The following is an 18,873-nucleotide window of genomic DNA, read 5'->3' on the forward strand; positions in this document are numbered from 1 at the left end:
AAAGCAGACCACATGGTTGAGCCCAGTGTCACGAGTGGGGCAGCCCACCTGCCCATGATTGGAGGGCACTGCAAAGTTACATGGCAAAGGGGGTAGATATAGGGAGGCGTGAAGAATGGGGGTCATCACTGCAATCTCCCCCAGGGGGCATTGTTTTAAAATGTACCTGGGATTTCATGGATAGGTATGACTGAGTGATGACATGGAGAGATCAATGCCACTGAAAGGAAAGTTGTTACTGACAGTTCCCTAGAAACAGGAAGGGGCACACCACAGCATGCAGGGACACATGGAGAAGCACCAGGCCTGAGCAGGAGGCAAGAGCGAGGGGAAAGCACGAGTACGAGCTTTTGTGCAACAATGGCAGAAGTTGTTAGGTGGGGACATCCCCTGTTGGGCAGGAAGCAAAACACAGATGTTGGGTTTGTGGTCGGATGGTGTATAGTATGACTTCCGTGTGCCGGTGAAAACGCAGAGTTGATAGCGACATAAACAACTTTGGCCATTCATTGGGCCCATGATTTCAGGATGCCAAGTCATCAGTTACAGAATATCAAGAATGATTATTACAGGAACCAACAGTGTTTGCCCTGCGAGCTTTGCTGCACCCCTAATCTGCACAAAGACAAACTCATATCGAGAGTGAAAGCAAGGAGCTTAGGAAAAGCCGGGTGGAGGGACGGTCCCCGCCCAAAAGATTGGATCTCAAATTTTGACCCCATTGCTAGCATGTTGCAAAACCTTGGGAGGGTCACTTCACCTCTATAGGTTTGTTTATGTGTAACGCTGGAACAGAAGACATCATTCTACATGCCTCTAGGACAGGGAGATGGTTAAATAGCGTAATGATTGCAGAAGTGCTTTGTAAGTGAAAAGCGTGATTCTAACAACCGTGATTCACTGCAGATATTCTGAGAGAGATTGATTAGGGAGGCAGCCGGGAAGGAAGGCTCATCTCAGGCACACAAAGAGCCAGCCCCTCTGCTGGGTGCACCGAGACGAGCCCCGGTCTCCCTCGGGAATACACTGATGGGAAGGAGGCCTGACAGTTGCTGCTGGAGAATGTGGGTCACTCCGTGTTACACGGGGCACTGCACTTGGCTGACAAGAGGACTCTGGTGGCCTCTGCTCCAGCATCCATGCTGTCCCTGTCCTCATGTCCTGGGTCCCCAAAGCCCACGTGTCTGCTGATGCCGTGCATGAGTCTAAAACCCGAGAGAATGGGAGCAAAGTGTGCACTCAGGGCCTCGCGGGGTCACAGGTGTGAGCGGGGAACATCATTCAGCCAAACTAAGAATTCCTGGGGTTAGTTTAGTGGGGCAAGGCTGGGTGTGTGTTTGGGTGGAGCTTGGGGCCCCTCCCTCCAGTGCTCGGGTCAACCGACATCCTCCTCCTGCTCCCCATCAGTGTTAGAAGGCACTGAGGCCCCTGTTGATCCAGACCAGACTCCAGGGCCCTCTCCCAGCCATGCAGCTGGGTCTGAGACCTTCCAGGGACAGGGGACTCCTGGTGCCCACAGCCAGGGTAGAGATTGTTGGGAGCTCTTTGGGAGCCATAGGTCACAGGGGTCCGTCTCTGTCCTCTCCAGCAGAGTGCCGTGAAGGACACCAATTAAATTGCTTTCCTGACATCCAGCCTCCAGGAGCAGGAATGAGAGGCTGAGCAGACCCAGGCATGTGCACCATAAATGGCTTAGGGACCGGGCTTCTCTGCTGGAAGTCTTCTGAAGTGGGCTGGCTGTGTTGGGGGGACTCTCTCCAAAGAGAGGATCCTGTAATGGTTGATTGCAAACTTTTATCCGGCGCAAACTAGCTTACGCAAAAAAAGGCGGGAAGGGGTGGCAAGGGAGGGGATTTTGTTGGCTGCCTTTACTGGAAAGTTCAGGAGTATTTTAGCTTCAGGTACCGTTTGATCCAGAGTCTCAAATGGGTCTTATCAGGATTTATTTTCTCTCTCTGTGTCCTCTCCGAATTCTGCTCTGTTAGAATCGTTCCCAGGTTCTATGTGGTGACCCCCATGCTTACTTCCTCCCTGTTTGGGGTTAAATGGAAAAGGGAGTATCTCTTACCAGTTTCTCTAGCACATTTTCTGGCAGTAGGGCCAACTAGTGTCACATGTCCATCTCTAAGCCCGTACCCCTGCCTAGAGGAATGTGTGTGCTCACTGGCCAGGCTGGGGCCGCATGCTGTGCCTCTAGAGCTGGAGAGGGATCCCTCCTGAGTCATATGGCCTGAGAGAGGGAAAGGAGTTGTTCCCCAAAGGAAAACCAGAGTGTTGTTAGTGGGGGTGTGGAGCATGGCTGTGTGGACAATGCAGCCTGGACGCTGAGCCCTGCGTACCAGCAGGAGGCCCAGCGGGTGGGAGGGGATGGCCTGCTTGGGATCCTGGCCCCAAGCTGGCTCAGCCCCTCCCTGCAGAGGGTGGGGCACAAAGAGCAGCCTGCAGGCTTGCTCCCGGCTAAAGAGAGAGGAGTCAGCAAGAATGGACCTTGAAACAGGGACAGAAATGAACTTAATTAGACCTAAGCAAGCCATTTGTCTCCAGGAAGTGACATTCAGTTTTCCCTGGAAGTCCCCAGATTAAGTGGTTTTGCAAAATGCCAAGGTGGAGGATGGAACTCTCAGTGTGGGGAGAAAAAAAACAGCAAGTCAATCCAATTATGGGAATTTGTGTGGAGCATCACCTAAGGGCCAGGCCCTGTGCTGGGGGCTAGGGGGACCCGGCCCCCAACGTGAAGGAGCTTGTGGCAGGATGAGGGGAATGGGATGAGGCCAGAGGGGGCTAGTGCTGAGGGAGGAGACCACTGAGCTGGAGGGGGCTCTTGGGTAGGAAAATCTTGACTGGACAGAGCAGGAGGGGTGGGCTTCATGGAGGAGGTGATTGCATTTGAGCCTGGATGAATGGGAAAGGCCTACTGAGGCAGCCTGCCCTGGAAGGCAGGGGGTGGGAGGGACTGGACACAAATACCACTTGGCCTTTCTCAGTCCAACAGTTGGTACACTTGAGCCCGAAGCCACCACTGGTGCCCATGTCTTGGAAGCAGGTTGCTAAGGATGTTTAGGATGATTATGTCCCATGCCTCACAAAGTTGCAGGGGGTGGGGGGATGAAGAGGGGTGGCCTCTGGTTCAGGCTCCGTAAGTCTCTACCCCAATTCTGGGTTAGCAAGGAGCCAGTGGGTGTGGTCAGTGGGAATGTGCTGTCTGTCTGTGCCTACTTTGGGACCCACTTGTGTGTACACGTATCTGTGTGCACATGCCTTTATCCACCTATGTACACATATGTTTATAGACCAACTGTGTGTCCTGTTCACATCAACATGCATGTAAACATGCGTCCGTATGGGCACACGCTTCCACATGCACGTGCAGACCGGTACAGCTGTGTGCGCATGCCTGTGCCTGAGTGTGCTGGCACCTGTGTCTGGACCTGTCCGTGCACATGCACGTGTCTCCGTGGGCCTCGTATCCATGTTCACGCATGTCTGCAGACCCGTGGCCACAGGCGCGTGTACGCCTATGAGTCTATGCATGCCCACAGCTGTGTATAATATGTGCACATGTGTGTCTTTTGTGCCCCGGTGCCTCTCAGGGCTCATCCGACTGCAGGAGCTCATCATGGCCCCCTCGAGATACAACATCCGCCTGAAGATCCGCCAGCTCCCCCTCGACTCTGACGACTCTCGCCCCTTGCTCAAGGAGATGAAGCGAGGCAGGGAATTCCGCATCATCTTCGATTGCAGCCACACCATGGCTGCCCAGATCCTCAAGCAGGTGCGTGAGCGCTGACCCGCAAGAGGGATGGTTGGGATCTGCCTGCCGCTTCTCCCAACTCCCCTTTCCCAAATACAGGCGTGATGGGGGCCAGATTAAAGTTTGACTCCTAGTCCGCCTCTTTCTGGCCATGTGAACTCGAGTGGTCCTTTTGCCTCTCGGAGCCTCGGTTTCACCGGCAGCAAAAATGGACACACTCCGAGTTGGCACGCGGATGGAATGAGATGGATGAGCTGCCACAGCCAGGTGCATGGAGGGTGCTGAGTCAATGCCGGTTTCCATACCACCTCCTGCAGGTGGGAGGCAGGGGCTGTCGGAAGGGCCTGAAGCCACACAGGACGGAACATTTTGGGAGGCACAGAGAGCCCTGGGGTCCCGGGGACAGCCTCCGGGTGCCTCACCACCTCTTCCGGTGACTAACTCCCCGTAGCCCCCGGCTCTCGGTGTTACTCTCCTATCGCAGGAGGTTTATCAGGGTTCCTCGCACCATCTGCTCAGCTCTGCAGTGACAGTCGAGGAGGAGAGCAGCTCTCAGTCCTGGAGGGGCCCCCATTCCCAGACACAGCCCAGCATGGCATGCAGGGAACAGAAGCAAGCTCTGCCAGCCACCTGAAAAATAAACAGTGAAATCACCCACAGCCCCCTCTGAGGCGGAAACCAGATGCTCTGATTTGAGCCAGCGCTTTGTGTAAAAGGCAATTCTGTGGTCCCACAAAGCATCCCCAGTGCTTGGAGGAGGCACTCTGTGGGGCTTCGACACGTGACCCTGTGAGATGCAGGTGGCAGGGAGGGGACACAGGGCGTGCAGGAGGAGAGGTGCTGAGCAGGGAGCGGGAGCAGGTTCAAGGCCTGGCGGGAGGGCTCGGGTCCCACCCTCCACTTGGGTCCTGTAAGGGATGCCCAAGCCAACTGGCAGCCTCTGACTCCCTCCGGAGGGAGCCCCGTCCCCGGCTCCCTCACACAGTGGTTGAAAGCTCGTTTGAGAGTTTGAATCTTGCTCTGTCCTTGCGTGTCGCGCATCCTAGGGCACGTGGTCCTGGAGCCATCGGGTATGCTCTGCAGATAGAGTGAAAAATCCCCACCTCATCCAGTTACGGAGGACTCAGTGAGACGAGGCAGGGAGAGAGTTCATCGCGGAGCCCGGCACGCAGTCTGCCCTGGGTGGGGGGCATCTTCAAAGCCGCTGTGGAACAGACACACACTTCCCAGAAGTCCCTTAACCCTCCCTTTCCCAGCCAACCATGTCCGGTGTGTCCCTTCTCTTCCCAGCATGTGTGACAGAATAATAATGACAACCGCAACCTCAGTTTGCCGAGGCGTTCCTCTGTGCCAGGCACACGTCTCTCCTCATTGACCGCCTCCCCGGGAGGCGGGGATGGTTATCATGCCCAGTTTACAGGTGAGCAAACTGAGGCTGTAGGGGAAAGAAATGGGCCGGAGCTCATCCAGCAGGAAGTTGGCATTTACTCCCAGGTCTCTCTGACTTGAAAACTTCTGAATTACAAATGAAGATTCTGTGCTCAGCAAAACACTGAGCTAAACCGAGGTAAACCTGTCCAGTTGCTGAGGACGGCTCGGAGCCTTGAACGCGTGGATGTGGGTTGTGAATCTCCAAGAGGGGGAGAGAATGCACAGCGTTTTCAAAGTGTACTTGACCCAGTGACATTTTTCCCTCAGAGCACTTTGTGGGCCCAGCATTCTGAAGAACTCTGTAGAAAATGCATTATAGTCATTAGTATTATAGATTATAGGCTTCTCATAAAATACATAAAATATATATTACGTAGACTTCAGGATGGTGTGTAGTAATTCCACCACAGCTGCGTGGCCTGCTTCCTGGTCGCCCAGGCCCTGGGAAGCAGGGATGTGTCAGCCCTTCCGGGAGAGGCTAGGCTGGTGGGGGCCAGGCCCCCGCACGCCCCTCTCTGGAGCCAGGATGGTGAGCTCAGCACGGCAGAGTCCAGGCACCTGGGAGCAGTCTGGGGCTGAGTCCGTCACATCTCCCTGAGTGTGGCAGGCCCAGATGTGCTTACTGAAAAGGCGGACAACCCGGCCTCGCCCAGCTCTGTGGAATCTGGGACCTTTGGAGAGTGTGGCCCAAGATTCTGCCTTTTGAGCTGTCCCAAGTGACTCTGTTGCACGCTCCTGTGTGAGAGCCACCCAGTCATTGTCACTGCTGGGAGGTGGTCTCAGAGAGCATCCTGCTCCAAGAGGCCAGCCACCCCCCTCCCCACCACCAGTCTGTCCTGCCCCCGAGTCCTGACCCCTGGGGTGGCGAGGGGCACGGGGCTTCTTGGGTGTCCCTGCAGATCGCTTACGTTCTGCTTTCCCGCAGGCCATGGCCATGGGCATGATGACCGAGTACTACCACTTCATCTTCACCACCCTGGTAATGTACCTCTGGGTCCCGCGCGGGGCAGGGCGGGACTCCCTCGGGACAAGGTCTAGCCTGGTGGACACAGGTGCTGCACCTAGAGGGGATCCAGCCTGGACTTGCCTCCTAAGGCTGCAGGTGTGGCCAGGCAAGGGCACAGAGATGTCTTGGTGGCCAGCCCACTGTGAGAAGTGAGGTCGTGTTGTGACTAAGGGCAGGGACTCCAAAACCCGCCAGTGTGAACACAAGCCCCCTTGCTTACTGGCCATGAGACCTCGGGGAAGTCATTTAACCTTCCTGCCTCAGTTTCTTTCTCTACAAAATGGGCATGAGAATGGCTTCTACCTCCTAGGATTGTTGTGAGGGCTCAATGAGTCAATAAGATAAAGTGCCGAGAGCAGTGCCCAGTTCGTGTGAAGAGCCATAGGAGTATTAGCTGTTGTTATGAGGACGACCCTCAGCTCCCAGCCTGCGCTTCGTGCTTGTGTCTCAGGCCTCACGCCACAACACCAATCGTCACTTTGGATGCCCCCAGCATCCACGCTGAGGTCACTGTCAGCCGGGCCAGCCTACCTGCAGGCTCCAGATGGGTCCTGTCCAAGCTCTGAGAATATTTAGGGCCATTTAAACCCATTTGGATAATTAGTAGTGGCCTGAGATCAGCAGAATAAAGAGATCCCTGTGCCAAAGGGGCACCAGCACCCAGCCGCCGTGCCTCAGAGCCAGATGCCCTCGGACCTCACTGGGACTCTGGGTGGACTCTTCCAGCATCTCTGGACAGCATCGCTGACCATCCCATTGCTGGAACAAGCTCCCGCGGTGTGCGTCAGCCTCGTCCTGCAGCCCCGCAGGCCTCTAACTGTGTTCCTTTATTCATCCAGAACCCGGTTAACATTCCTTACCAGTACCTGTGCTCAGCTGAGCGTCTCAAGGTGACTGACACTGAGGCCCTGCCCTCAAGGATCCCCCATCGTGTCTGGTCTGCTTCTCCATGTCCAGCTCATCCCGCAGGCTTGTGCCGTCACAGGCCTGGACAGATGGCCATGGGGCACAGCAGAAGGAGACGCCAGGTGCCGAGGGGCTGGTGGAAGGTGGGAAATTGGAGGCAGGCTTGACAGGGAAGCAGATGCTTAACTGGGCCTCGCAGGATCAATAGGAGTTCACTAAGGAGAGAGAGGAAGGGTATTCCACAGAGAGGGAACAGCAGAAGCAAAGGCCAAAGGCGGGTCAGCTCTTCAGCCGGGTGCTGGAGCTGGCTCGCTCTGGCTGATCGCGAGAGGCCATTGTGTTCATCTCCTCCCAGCTCCACGTTCAGTGACATCACATAGGTAGCTTGAAATCAGCCGTGGTGGGAGTATTCATACCACAGAAATTGGCAAATGCTTCAGTTTAGGGTTTTTAGGCCCCCGCCCCGAAGCTGGTTATGAAGCATTTACCAGCACACTCCTGCTTGTCACCCTCCCTCCACCCCCACCCACGGCGCCCTGTGCCCGTGGCAGCTCCGGGGCCACCCTGCACATTCTCCTGATCCAGAGCTCAGGCCTGGGGACTGGCAGGAGCCTGGTTGGGAGAAAGGGGTCCTGGAAGCTGGTGACTGAGACGAGGCACCTTCTGTCCCCAAGTCACTTCTGGATTTCTGCCTACCCAAGCTGGCTTCTCCCTGCCACCCTGTATCCTGGAAAGTCATTGGAAGCTGGAGGATGAGGCCGCCAGATGCCCGATATTCCTCCTCTGTTTGGAGCTGGGAGCAGGGCAGAAGAGCAAGGCTGGGAGGTGGGGTGGGGCCCATTCGAGGGGCCCAAGGCCCTGTCCCCGGATGGCAGTCCATCCCATCCCATCCTGGGCTCCTCTGGGGCTATGACCAGCTTCTGGGCCCCGGGGCTCCCAGCGAGCCCTGGGTCAGGAGCTCAGCACGTTCTCCTCACGCTTCCATCCTGCTGGCCCACCTCCCTGAGTCCTTGCTGCTCTGAGTTGCTGTGACAAAGTCCTGGAGTCCAGGAGAGCGAAGTGCAGTGGAAGGACGAGGGGCCACTGCACGAGGAGGCAGATCTCCCAGGCCCGCTGTGGGCCACCTGCAGCCGTGCCCACCCGCCTCCACGGGCCTCTCAGCACAGCGAGAGGAGGGCAGGCCTCGGAGGCACGGACAGGGATGAGAGTCCTGGCCCCGCCACCTCTTAGCCGTGCACGCGGGCAGATTGCTTAACCTCCCTGGGCCTCAGTTTCCTTGTCTATAAAATGGGAACAAGTACTTGTGATGCCTCATTTGGCCTTTATGGTTTTCAGGAGCAGAACTCACTCAAATAACCTCAAGTCATTAGGGGTTCGAGAATGAACCACCAGGCCACAGAGCAGACATGCGGGGGTGGTTCTGGATCCAAAGTGACTCTGGATGTCACGAGGGTGATGGTCCCAACTGTCTGCACTGGGACTCAGCCATTCTCTTCCATCCTCCTCTCTGTACCCTTTCTCCCTCCCCCTCCTCCTGGCCTCTGCTTCTTCCTCAGAGTCTCTGTTCCCTGGAAACCTCAGCGCATCACAGCTGCCTCGGCTCGTCACATCTCGACTGACGGTCCATCCTGCCTCTGCCACCTCCTGTCACTCTTTCTCTGAGTTTTCACCCACCTTCCCCAGGTCTGGCTGCTGACTGGCCAAGCACCAGTCTGTATTTCTCAACAGGGCACCCTATAGGCATTTGGTGCTGGACAGTTCATCATTCCAGAATGTTCTGCCCACCATGGAATGTTTAGCATCCCTTCCTCCGCTCACTAATTTCCAGGCTTAGTGACAAATAAATGCCACTTCACATTTTCAAATGTCCCCAGGGTAGGGGCTGGGTCACCGACCAGATTGGTGAAACCACCCTTAGGACTGGTGACTGCTCCTTGGCCAATCCACTGAGGTCTGGCGGTGGGAGGCAGAGTACAGTGGGCCTGTGGAATCCAGACATGGCCACCAAGCAGAAGGACCTGGGGCCTTGGGAGGCTCCTTCAGAAACGGGAGGAACTAACTGCCTACATCTCATTCTGCCACCCTGAGTATTGACCCTCGCCCACTCTGTCTACACGGGGCTTGTGGTTAAGCCCTCTCTGGGCCTTGTTCCCAATCCTAGCTCCAAGTATTCAGTGGCAAGCTTCTCCACCAGGCTCATGCCCCATTCCAAGGCCAGAGGGGGTGTCCCCTCAGGGAACTCAGGGCCTGAAGCTTTGGCCACTCAGCCCTGCGGCCTGGCCCCACCTTCCAGACAAGACTCTGGACAAGGTGACCCCTAGTGACCCCAGTGCCCTCCACATTAATGCCACTGCCCACCTGGAGTCAAGGTCGGAGGTCTTGAAGGGAGGTGCAGGGCGGGATCCTAGCACCCGGGGGCATTCCGCTAGCCCCAGACAGTGTCCACCCTCTTACTTCTTCATTTCCTAATCTGATCATTCATTTACTCACTCCTCCAGCAGCCACGTGCAAAGCCTCCCAAGGTCCCAGGGGCTGAATAGACACTCAGGTGGGAGGGGGTGTTCAGAGTCATATCTAACACAAAGCCGCCGGCGGGCAGGCTGCCTTCGTGTGCATGAGGATCCAGTGCCCGGCTCACCTCTCTGTCTCCAGGGCCCAGAGAGCGCCTGGCACACGGTGGGTGCAAATTGATGCCTGAATGAATGAACGAACGAATGACTACGATACCAAGGAGAAAGTTGTCAGTGAAGTTATCAACATCCTCATCATCGCAACAGTTGAGAGCACGGACTCTGGCGTCCCTGTGCCCAAGTTAGAATTGAGGTTCTTCCACTTCTGGGGCAGGTTGCCCGCCTCTCTGTGCCTCATTTCCCTTTCTATAACATGGCCGCAGTGATAGTAGTCACAGGGTTGTTACGCGGAGCATCAAATGTGTCGACGTCAGTAAAGCGCTTAGAAAAGGGCTTGGCATTTAGAACTATGTGGGGGTTAAATCGGCTAATTAAGGAACTCCTGCCTATGTTTTCTCTGTACTCGGCATTCCCCATCTCATCCAAACCTCAGAACAACTCTCCAAAGGAGCTATGACTCTCCCAGTTTTACGGAAAAGGAGAAACTGAGGCTCCGAGAGCTCATTCGGCAAGAAAGGGGCAGCACAGGGATTTTTGCTGGCTGGGAGCTGTCCGGCTCCGACACCTCTGCTGACTCCTGTCACGCTGACGGCCTGCATGAAGTGGTGCCTGGCTTCCTCTGGCCGGCTCCGATTGCACAGGCCATGGTGGTCCAGGCGTGGTGATTGACACTAATGGGGAGATCGGAGCCTGCACAAATCCCAGCTGGGCCCACACTCCACAGGTTCGAAAGACCTTTCTCCACCTCACTGGTTTTCCTCTTCACAGGGCAGTGTTTGCACTCACTGTTGATTGACAGGGAAACCTGGGACCAGAGAGGTTGAATGACCCTCCCAGAGTCTCACAGCACATCAGTGATGGAGACCTTGGCTCCTGACTTCTGGTCCTGCCCATGGCTCTTCCAACCTATTGCCCTTCCTCCCCACGCCCCTCTGAGAGTCAGGGAGAGCGCATCCTTCCAGGGAGGCACAGGCCTGGACTATGCACAGTTCTGCAGTGGAGTGTGTGTATGTGTGTGGGGGCTACCATGGTATTTTCCAGAAACTCCCCACATGTCAGGACATCCGCTGTGTCCCCCGGGTCCTCTCCCTCAGCCCCAGTCCTGCTTCCAGCTCCATCTCCAGGATCCTCCTTCCAGGAGGATTGGCTAAGGCCTCTACCTCGTGATTCTGCCTCTCTCTGCCCATTGGTCAGTTCTGGCTGTATTTGGGAGGGCAGTGGCATTCGGCATTTCTCTCCTTCCCTTTAGGAAACCCACATTGCCAACTCTTCACCTCTAAAAAACTCTCCCAACTTGCTTCTCCCACGCAGAAGACATTTTAATTACTCCAGCTGCCATTATCGGTTGCAGCCAGCTTTGAGCCATTCCCAGATAACCCCGCGTTAATCAGCCCCAGCTGGGCCCCGTACATGTCATGTGTACGTAAAAGCCTGGAGGTGAAAAAGGAATTATAATAAATTAATAGATAAGCAATCACAATTAATGCCACTTCCCGGCAGTAACAGTTATATCATGGGAAAGATATTTTCATCTGTCATTCCTTAAGGCGATGTTTTCCGAGCTTCAGCTTCTACCCAGTCAGACCCATGGGGTGCTAATGAATTAGTCTATTATGTTATGCTGAATGTTTCTAAAAGGTCCCTCGCCGATACTGAATTCAGTGTGTCAACATTTGGCATCGAGAACAGCAACTTTTTGCCAAGCGGCAAGGTTGCACACAGTTCACCGTGTACAGCACTTGGGGTCTCAGCCCAGGGCAGTGGGATAAACAAATCAGAGCTGGACAAAGAGGACTTTTTACTAGCTCCCTGTTGTTGCTGCCCTCCTTTCCCAGGGATGGCGCACTCGGGGCCGCAAGCCCTATAACGCTTTGCAGCTGAGCCCAGGCTTGAGGCAGTAGAGAGGATGGGGAGCTCGGCATGGCCACCCCATCATGCCGCCTCCCAGGCTGTGATTGGCTACAGCCACTGTGTAAGTGTCAACAGACCACATGCTGCATCAGGAGACTGGAAGGGCTTGGGTACCAGCACCCAACCCCACTGACACCAGGGGTGTCACTCTTCTCACTGAGTCTGGTTGACCTCTGGTACTACAGGAGGGTAAACCGAGTCACGGAGGCCCTAGGCAGCCTAATGCTTTGGCATCTTGCAAGCCCTAGGTATTAGGTCAACACCGAATTGGAGAAGAGGCTGAGTCTTATGCAGGTGCAGGTGAGGAGGGCGCCCCCTGGGGGCAGAGCTCAGCTTCTCTCCCTTGGCCCCAGCAGTCCTGCTCTGGCCCCAACTTGCGTGTACCACTTTGCAAAACAAAAGACTCCCTCCATCTCCCCAGACTCACCTCCTTCAGAAGTGGTAAGATCTCTGGTTCCTGCAGCAGTCCCCTTGAGGGCCTCATCCTCCACCCTGGGCCATTTACCAAACTAGCCCCATGGAGAGCTCCCCCTGAGAGGAGGCCATGAAATACTAGTCTCTCCATCTCAGACTCTTCCCAGTAATGTTTCGGTGTCCCAGAGAGCTGCTCAGCTGGCTGACCCTTCTTTCCACTTGGGGTGACAGGAGTTTGTGGCTCAGGGGCTCCTAGAGGAGCCAGATGCAGACATAGACCGTTGTTACCAGTGGGGTGATGTCCCAGAGGTCCCAGGAGAAGAGCAGAAGCGCCCCTGACCCACCCTGTCGTGCATGTGTGGAAGAGTAGTCAGGGGAGGCTTCTGGGAAGAGGTGACACTTGAGCTGAATCTCAGAAGATAGCCCACCCAAGAAGGGCCAAGAAGACAGCATTCCAGCCCGGGTTAGAACTCGCACAAAGGCGCTGGTCCAGGGTGAGAAGATGTGTGACAGGGCCAGGGGCCAGCAAGGAATGGGAAAGGGGGACAAAAGTAGTTTGGTGTTTCTGGGGTGAAAAATGGGAGGGGCTGGGAAGGAGGGCGAGCCCGGAGGGGTGGAGAGCTCTGTAAACTCCACTAAGGAATTTGCACTTTCCTCTGAGAAGGCGATAAGGAACCTCTGAACTGTGTTAAGCAGGAGGTGAGAAGGCTGCATTTACCATTCAGAAAGACCCCTCTGCATGCTGCGTGGAGGGCGATGGTGATGTCTGGTGGGCGTGACTGGGGGCTGGGGGAGCATGATCGGCCTAGGGCAGAGGGTCTGAGCCATTACTCCCCAGCTGTGAAACTTTGAGCAAAACCCTAATCTCTCTGTGACTTGTTCCTTCCTCTAAAATGGGGGATAACAGCACCCTCCCTGCAAGATGGAAATGTGAATTGAGTTCACGCACATAAGGCACTGAGAACAGGGGCTGCTGTTCTGGGGTTTACAGGCGCGCGGTAAACTGGAGCTCATCGTGATTGTTTTTCTATGGCCAAGAGGGGCGAGGCAGGAAGGACCCAGCTCCTGTCTGCTCCTCTCCTCCCATAACCCAGTCATGCCCCTGGGGGCTGTATCCCATGGCTGTCACCCCTGCTGCCAGAGAAGGCAGAATATGAATACTGATCAAACTCTTACAGAATGTCCACATGCACCAGACATGTTCTAAGTACGTCTCCTAACTCATTTCTTCCTCATAACACCCTATGTGGTAGGTGTTATTCAGCCCCATTTTGCAGATGAGGCAACTATGGTAAGGGGAGTGGGTGACACTTGAACCCAGATGGCCTGGCCTCATGGTCTATGCTCCTTGCCATTGCCTGCAGCTGCCTCCATGCGCTGTACTCAGGGAGGAGCCGTCGGAAGAGAGGCCTCTCTCTGGGTGCATCCTGCCCCCTTTCTGCTCCTCTCTGATTCCACAGGTACACCGGTCTAAGCCCAGACCCCGCTCTGTGTGTTTCCCCATCAGGAATAATAGCTCAGATTACTGGCTTCTCAAGACAGCTTCACCAGGCCCCACCCCAGACTCTCTGTGGTCTATACTTTCCAAAAAAGCTCCAAAGACAATTCCAATGCGTATCTTGTGTTTGACAACCACTGAGACACAGAGCACAGGGGTTTTTGAACAAGACAGATGATGGTGTACAACCAGCTCTCCAAAAGGAGGGAAAAACCCCGGATGTGTGGTGCTTACCCATTTCCGTGGTGTAAATCCTCCCACCGTGGCCAGTGTCAAGCTGCCAAGGTGGCATTACGGACAACAGAGTCAGGAGGAAGCGCTAACGATGAGCTCTCACAAGTCAGTGCGAGCCAGCTCCAGCCACCATCGACACAGACCTGGGGACAAATTCAGCTCTGCCTCTCATGAGCTTTACGACCTTAGGCAAGGTGATCTTACCCTCTCGACCCTGTTCCCTCATCTGTAAAAAGAGAGCACCATTACGTACCTGCTTCATAGACAATATACTCCACACGCGGGGCTGAGCAAAGCGCCCACCCCCACTGCCCCTGAGACTGGGGCCATATAGACATCCTCTGGCCATCTCAGTGGGGACCCCGCCATCTACTGAAGACCCTGCTTCCTGCTCCCACCCAGCCCCTTCCCCGTCTCAAATCCTGGCGTAGAATCAGGGCTGGATTTCGGGGGTCAGGGCTGGGACTAAGCTTTCCTGCCTGGGCTCCAGTCTGCGTCAAGCCTCTCCCCTACTCCCTAAACCTTCCAAAAGGAAACAGTGTATTCCAGAAGGAGGCCATTTTGGGGGCGCAGGAGGAAAAGGAGGCTTTTGACATGAACTGGGAACATCTCAGAGAGCAGAGGAAGCCAGCGCCGTGTGAAATAACTGCTCTGTGCGCTGCATGAGCCAGCATCCATTTAACCAAGCTGGGACTGTGATGGGGATGGATGTCCCTCCTGATGGCTGCAGCCATAGAGAGACAAGCACAGTGTCCGCAGACCTTCTCTCCCAGCATGGGATGGAGTGACTGAATCTAGGGACCCAGGAAAGAGACGGACGGGGGACCAGGGTGGAAGGCAGCTTGGTGAGGGGAGAATGTGGAGAAGAATACACAGCAGATGAGGAGCTCAGACAATGACCTTAAGACTCAGTTTCCCCACTAGTGGGATGAGGCCAATCTAGGTCACTATAATATGTTTTTTCAAAATATAAAAAACATGGCTTATGCAAATATAGAAGGAACATGTGTCCAAGATGGACTCAACTCCTTTATAAGGGAGCCAGTAGGATGTCAATGCCGGCTCAAAGAGTTTTTGAGGGATTGAGTATTTATTTTGGGGAAAAAAGTACAGAATAAGACTGCTAGGTTAGATACAAAATGGATTAATGTCCTACAGGGCAATAAAACCACAACCTTGGGGATTATCTCTTCTACGGGTAAAAATCTACTAGTGAACCCTGAGTCTGGGCCTTTAACCCGTAGCAGACACTGAAGTCAGACCCAGGCGCGTTCGCCCGGAATTTCACAATCCTGGGCAGGCCTGGTGAACCGGGTTTCCATGTGACATTGAAAGGACGTGCTGCTCTCCTTCTGCCTTATTTCCAAGTTGGGGTAGGTTTTCTTAACAGGACGGATCTCCGCTCTGCTCCTCGTGCTGCCACCCACCATCTCTTCTCCGCTCAGCACCTGGCTTCTCCTTCTGTGTCCCCCACCTCTGCCCCTTGGCCTCCTTCCCTCACCAGCCCACCTTGCCCGGAGCTGGAGCTGCAGGAAAGGGCTAAGCCTGGACTGCCCTATGCATGAAGGCCTGTTTTCCTGGCCCTCAGGCCGGAGCCTGCCCATTGCACCAGACTGGACATGACCCGGCCGAGGACGGGCAGGTTGACAGCTGCTCAGCTGCTCCTAGGAGCACAGGGTGAGGAGGCTGGCTTGTGACGTGGAGGACGAGGGGAGAGAAGAGGGCAGTAGTGCTCTTTGAGTCCCAGGCCGAAAAGACTGTTTTAAAATGCTCTCTTTGGGGAAATAAAATACTCCCTCTGTCTCCCTCCGTTTGGGTAACTTCGAGATGCCCAGACCCAGTGCCATTTCCTCCCCCGTTGGAGGAAATGACCATTATGACGATTATCAAGCTCCTTCGATGTCCCAGGCTGGACATCTTATGGGAACTGCTTCACCAGGTCCCACAGAGGCGGCATGATCCCCATTTTGTAGATGAAGAAACAGGCTGAGCGACTTGCCCGAGGTCCGGCCGTGAGGACGCGGGGCCAGCCACCAGGCGAAGGGTGCTCCAAGTGGACTCCAAGTCCAGTGCTCCCGTGGGTGCTCCGTCCCGCTGAGGCTCACGTCCCACAGGGCGCTGCAGCCCCGGGCTCGGGGGCCGTGGGAGGTGCGGGCTGGAGCTCACGGCAGGGCCGCCACTGTATTTACACAACCCTCTCCCTGTCAAGGATCTTTACGCATTAGACCTGGAGCCCTACCGCTACTCAGGGGTGAACCTGACAGGGTTCCGGATCCTCAACGTGGACAGCCCCCACGTCTCGGCCATCGTGGAGAAGTGGTCCATGGAGCGGCTGCAGGCGGCTCCCCGCGCAGAGTCTGGCCTGTTGGACGGAGTGATGATGGTATGGCGGCCGGTGGGCCAAACTGGGTTCCTCTCCTCCCTCCCTTCCCTCCTCCTTTTCTTCTCTCCTCCCTCTCGCCCTCTCTTCATTCCTTCCTTCCCTCCTTACCTTCCTTCTTTCTTCCTTCCTCCCAATTTCTTTCTTCCCTCCCATGACTTCCCTTCTTAAGACCTGCCGTATGTCAGCCAGACATTGGGCTAGGAGCCAGGGACACGAAGGAACCAGATGCAGTCTCACCCCAAGGGTCGGGGTACAGGCATATAAACGGATGGTTACAGAGAGCCGGGAGAAGGACCAGTGGGTCTGGGGCACAAGGACTTTCGGCTGTGACCGGCAGAAGGCTGGGGAAGCAGGAAAGGAGAAGGTGTGGGCGGGGCCTAGGCAGCAGCAGGGACAATGGGATGGGGTGGAGGGACTGGCAGGAGAAGGTCTGAGCTGCAGGGTGGCAGTGAGTGTCTGCAAAGCAGCAGAGTCAACACAAGCCTGGCCCCACCTGGGGGCCGAGACGGGGTCACGTCTGGGGTCTCAGGGCCTTTGCCTCACCACGACCCAGTGCCTATGGCGGGGGAGGGGACTGGGGACTGGGCAGGGTGGGCCGAGGACTCTCGGGGTTCAGGGGCCCCTCTCAGGCAGGCCCTGGGCCTCCCCTCCAGACCGATGCGGCCCTGCTGTACGACGCCGTCCACATCGTGTCCGTGTGCTACCAGCGGGCGCCCCAGATGACCGTGAACTCCCTGCAGTGCCACCGCCACAAGGCCTGGCGCTTCGGCGGCCGCTTCATGAACTTCATCAAGGAGGTGAGTGCCCCCCGACCCCGTCCCCCACCGGGGCCATCTTCCCAGGGACCACTGGTGCTGCAGAGCTGCAGAGAGGTCAAAGGCCGAGGTTTGGGGGTCAGACAGAATCAGTTTCCAATCCACATGAGCTTGGGCAAGTTTCCTCCCTTCTCTGAGCCTCAGTTTCCCTGGCTGAAAATGGGTTCGGCAGGACCAGTCTTACAGGGTGCTTGAGGGGCTAAGTTCCTGGTGCATCAGGTGCTCAGTGCAGGGTCAGCATTGCCAGCAGGATGAGCATGGGCTTTAAAGGACAACAGATGAGGGTCTTTGTCCCCAGCTGTGTGACCTCAGGCAAGCTAGAGAAGCTTGCTGAGCCTTGATTGCCCCATCTGTAAAAAGGGCTCCACTCATGCCCACCTCTCAGGGAGGCTGTGAAGATGAAATGACAGCACGTGGAAAGTGCCTAGTGCCGTGTGGGGGACAGAGGAGGCTCCGTCAATAATAATCAGCCCCACAAACTCACCTTCACGTCATGGGCCCATCGGCCACCTTCTCGGCTGGGGTCCCTCCTGGGACCTGGCTCTCCTGGCGCCATGGCAGCTGTGGAGACGTCCCACCCAGGAGCTGATTCAGAGGAAGCAGAGAGCATGAAAGCCGTCCTGCTGCCGAGAAGATGGCCATGGAAACAGCCAGGGTCAACTTTCAGTGTCAAGGACTCCCCATCACCGTGGTCCTTGTAAGCTGGGGACAGCGGTTGATTGTTTCTGTTGTACAGATGGGGGAAGCTGAGGCCCGGGCCTGCATCCTGGCTCCATCACCCCTGGCTGTGTGACTCTGGGTGAGATGACGAGCTCTTCGATCCTCAGTTTCCTCATCTGTAAAATGGACGTAGCAAGAGCATCTGCCTCAAAGGGGTGAAGGGAAGACAGAGTGGAAATCCATGTGCCGAGCACCTCGCCCAGGGCCCGGGCAGCATCAAACCCCAGTCAATGGTAGACAAGGGCGGCTCGGGGGGTCGAAACCTGGGCAGGGTCATCCTGGATCTGAGGGAGTGGCCCTGTCTAGGGCAACATGGCGTGCAGCCGGGGGAAGCCCTCTGGGAGGGTTCTGCCCAGACCATCTCTCTCGGCAGCAGCACCGTGAAGCCGCCTGCCTTGGGGGTTCACTCGTGTATCCAGCATGTTTGTGGGCGCCTGCTGGGTGCCAGGCACTGAGCTGGCACTAGGGATCCAGTGGGGCTGAAACAGATGAGCCCTCGCTACAGAGCTGCCGGCCGGGGGAGGGCGGCAGGCCTCCAGCAGGTCATCACGTTAATGAGCGCAGCCCCACACACCGAGGGAGGCAGAGCTGGGAGGGCAGACAACAGAGAAACCGCCAGCACGTGCTCCGCGGACCAGCAGCCTTCCGGGAGGTCCCGAGTTCACCGTGCCGCTCAGGATGAGGCCAGTGCCAGCTCCCCCTGCGTTTCGGAACGACACTAAAAGGAATATGGGTGGGACACGGGCTTTAGGGTTTGACACACATGCCTTCAGAGGTTGTCTCTCCCTCTTCCCGGCTGTGTGGCTTTAGACAAGTTCCTGGACATCTCTGCGCGTCAGTTTCTCACCTGGCAAACTGTCTCATCGTCCTTGTGAGGGAGCAGTGAAGTCCCTGGCACCAGCCCCCTCGCCCCCAGAAGGGACTGCAGGATCAGATGTTTGGGTGTAAGAGGACCATGATGGTCCCTTCTCATCCAACCTCCCGAAACCGCAGCGGAAGTCTGTTTGTTCGATGCCCTGAGCAAGGCCTGGCTGGCCTGGGCGATCATCAGCTGATTCTCAGGGAGCTCTGAGGCCTGACTCCTAGCCTCCTTCCTTGGCAGGCCTCCAACTTTGTAGCCAGAGGCCAGTGGGCGGGTCTCGGTGACCCAGGCCACAACCCTGGGACCCTTAGG

At 56.1% G+C, this 18,873-nt stretch overlaps 1 protein-coding gene across 4 annotated transcripts in view; it reads left to right on the plus strand.

Annotated features, from left to right (window-relative positions):
• The window catches only part of GRIK3 (glutamate ionotropic receptor kainate type subunit 3), a 219,589-nt gene that overhangs the window by 141,660 nt on the left and 59,056 nt on the right, over window positions 1-18,873 (plus strand). For 3 of the 4 annotated variants that reach the window (XR_011503476.1, XM_070510324.1, XM_070510323.1), the window contains exons 4-8: window positions 3,591-3,772; window positions 6,108-6,161; window positions 7,028-7,216; window positions 15,991-16,164; window positions 16,818-16,961. Coding sequence is in view for 3 of the 4 variants with exons in the window: in XM_070510324.1 (XP_070366425.1) it covers window positions 3,591-3,772; window positions 6,108-6,161; window positions 7,028-7,216; window positions 15,991-16,164; window positions 16,818-16,961 (743 nt within the window). In the remaining variant the exon portion in view is untranslated. The remainder of the gene's footprint in view (window positions 1-3,590; window positions 3,773-6,107; window positions 6,162-7,027; window positions 7,217-15,990; window positions 16,165-16,817; window positions 16,962-18,873) is intronic. The other variant, XM_044770363.2, reaches the window with a different exon arrangement.

Source organism: Equus asinus, chromosome 5 (genome assembly GCF_041296235.1).
Source record: "Equus asinus isolate D_3611 breed Donkey chromosome 5, EquAss-T2T_v2, whole genome shotgun sequence".
NCBI classification, from domain to species: Eukaryota; Metazoa; Chordata; class Mammalia; order Perissodactyla; family Equidae; genus Equus; species Equus asinus.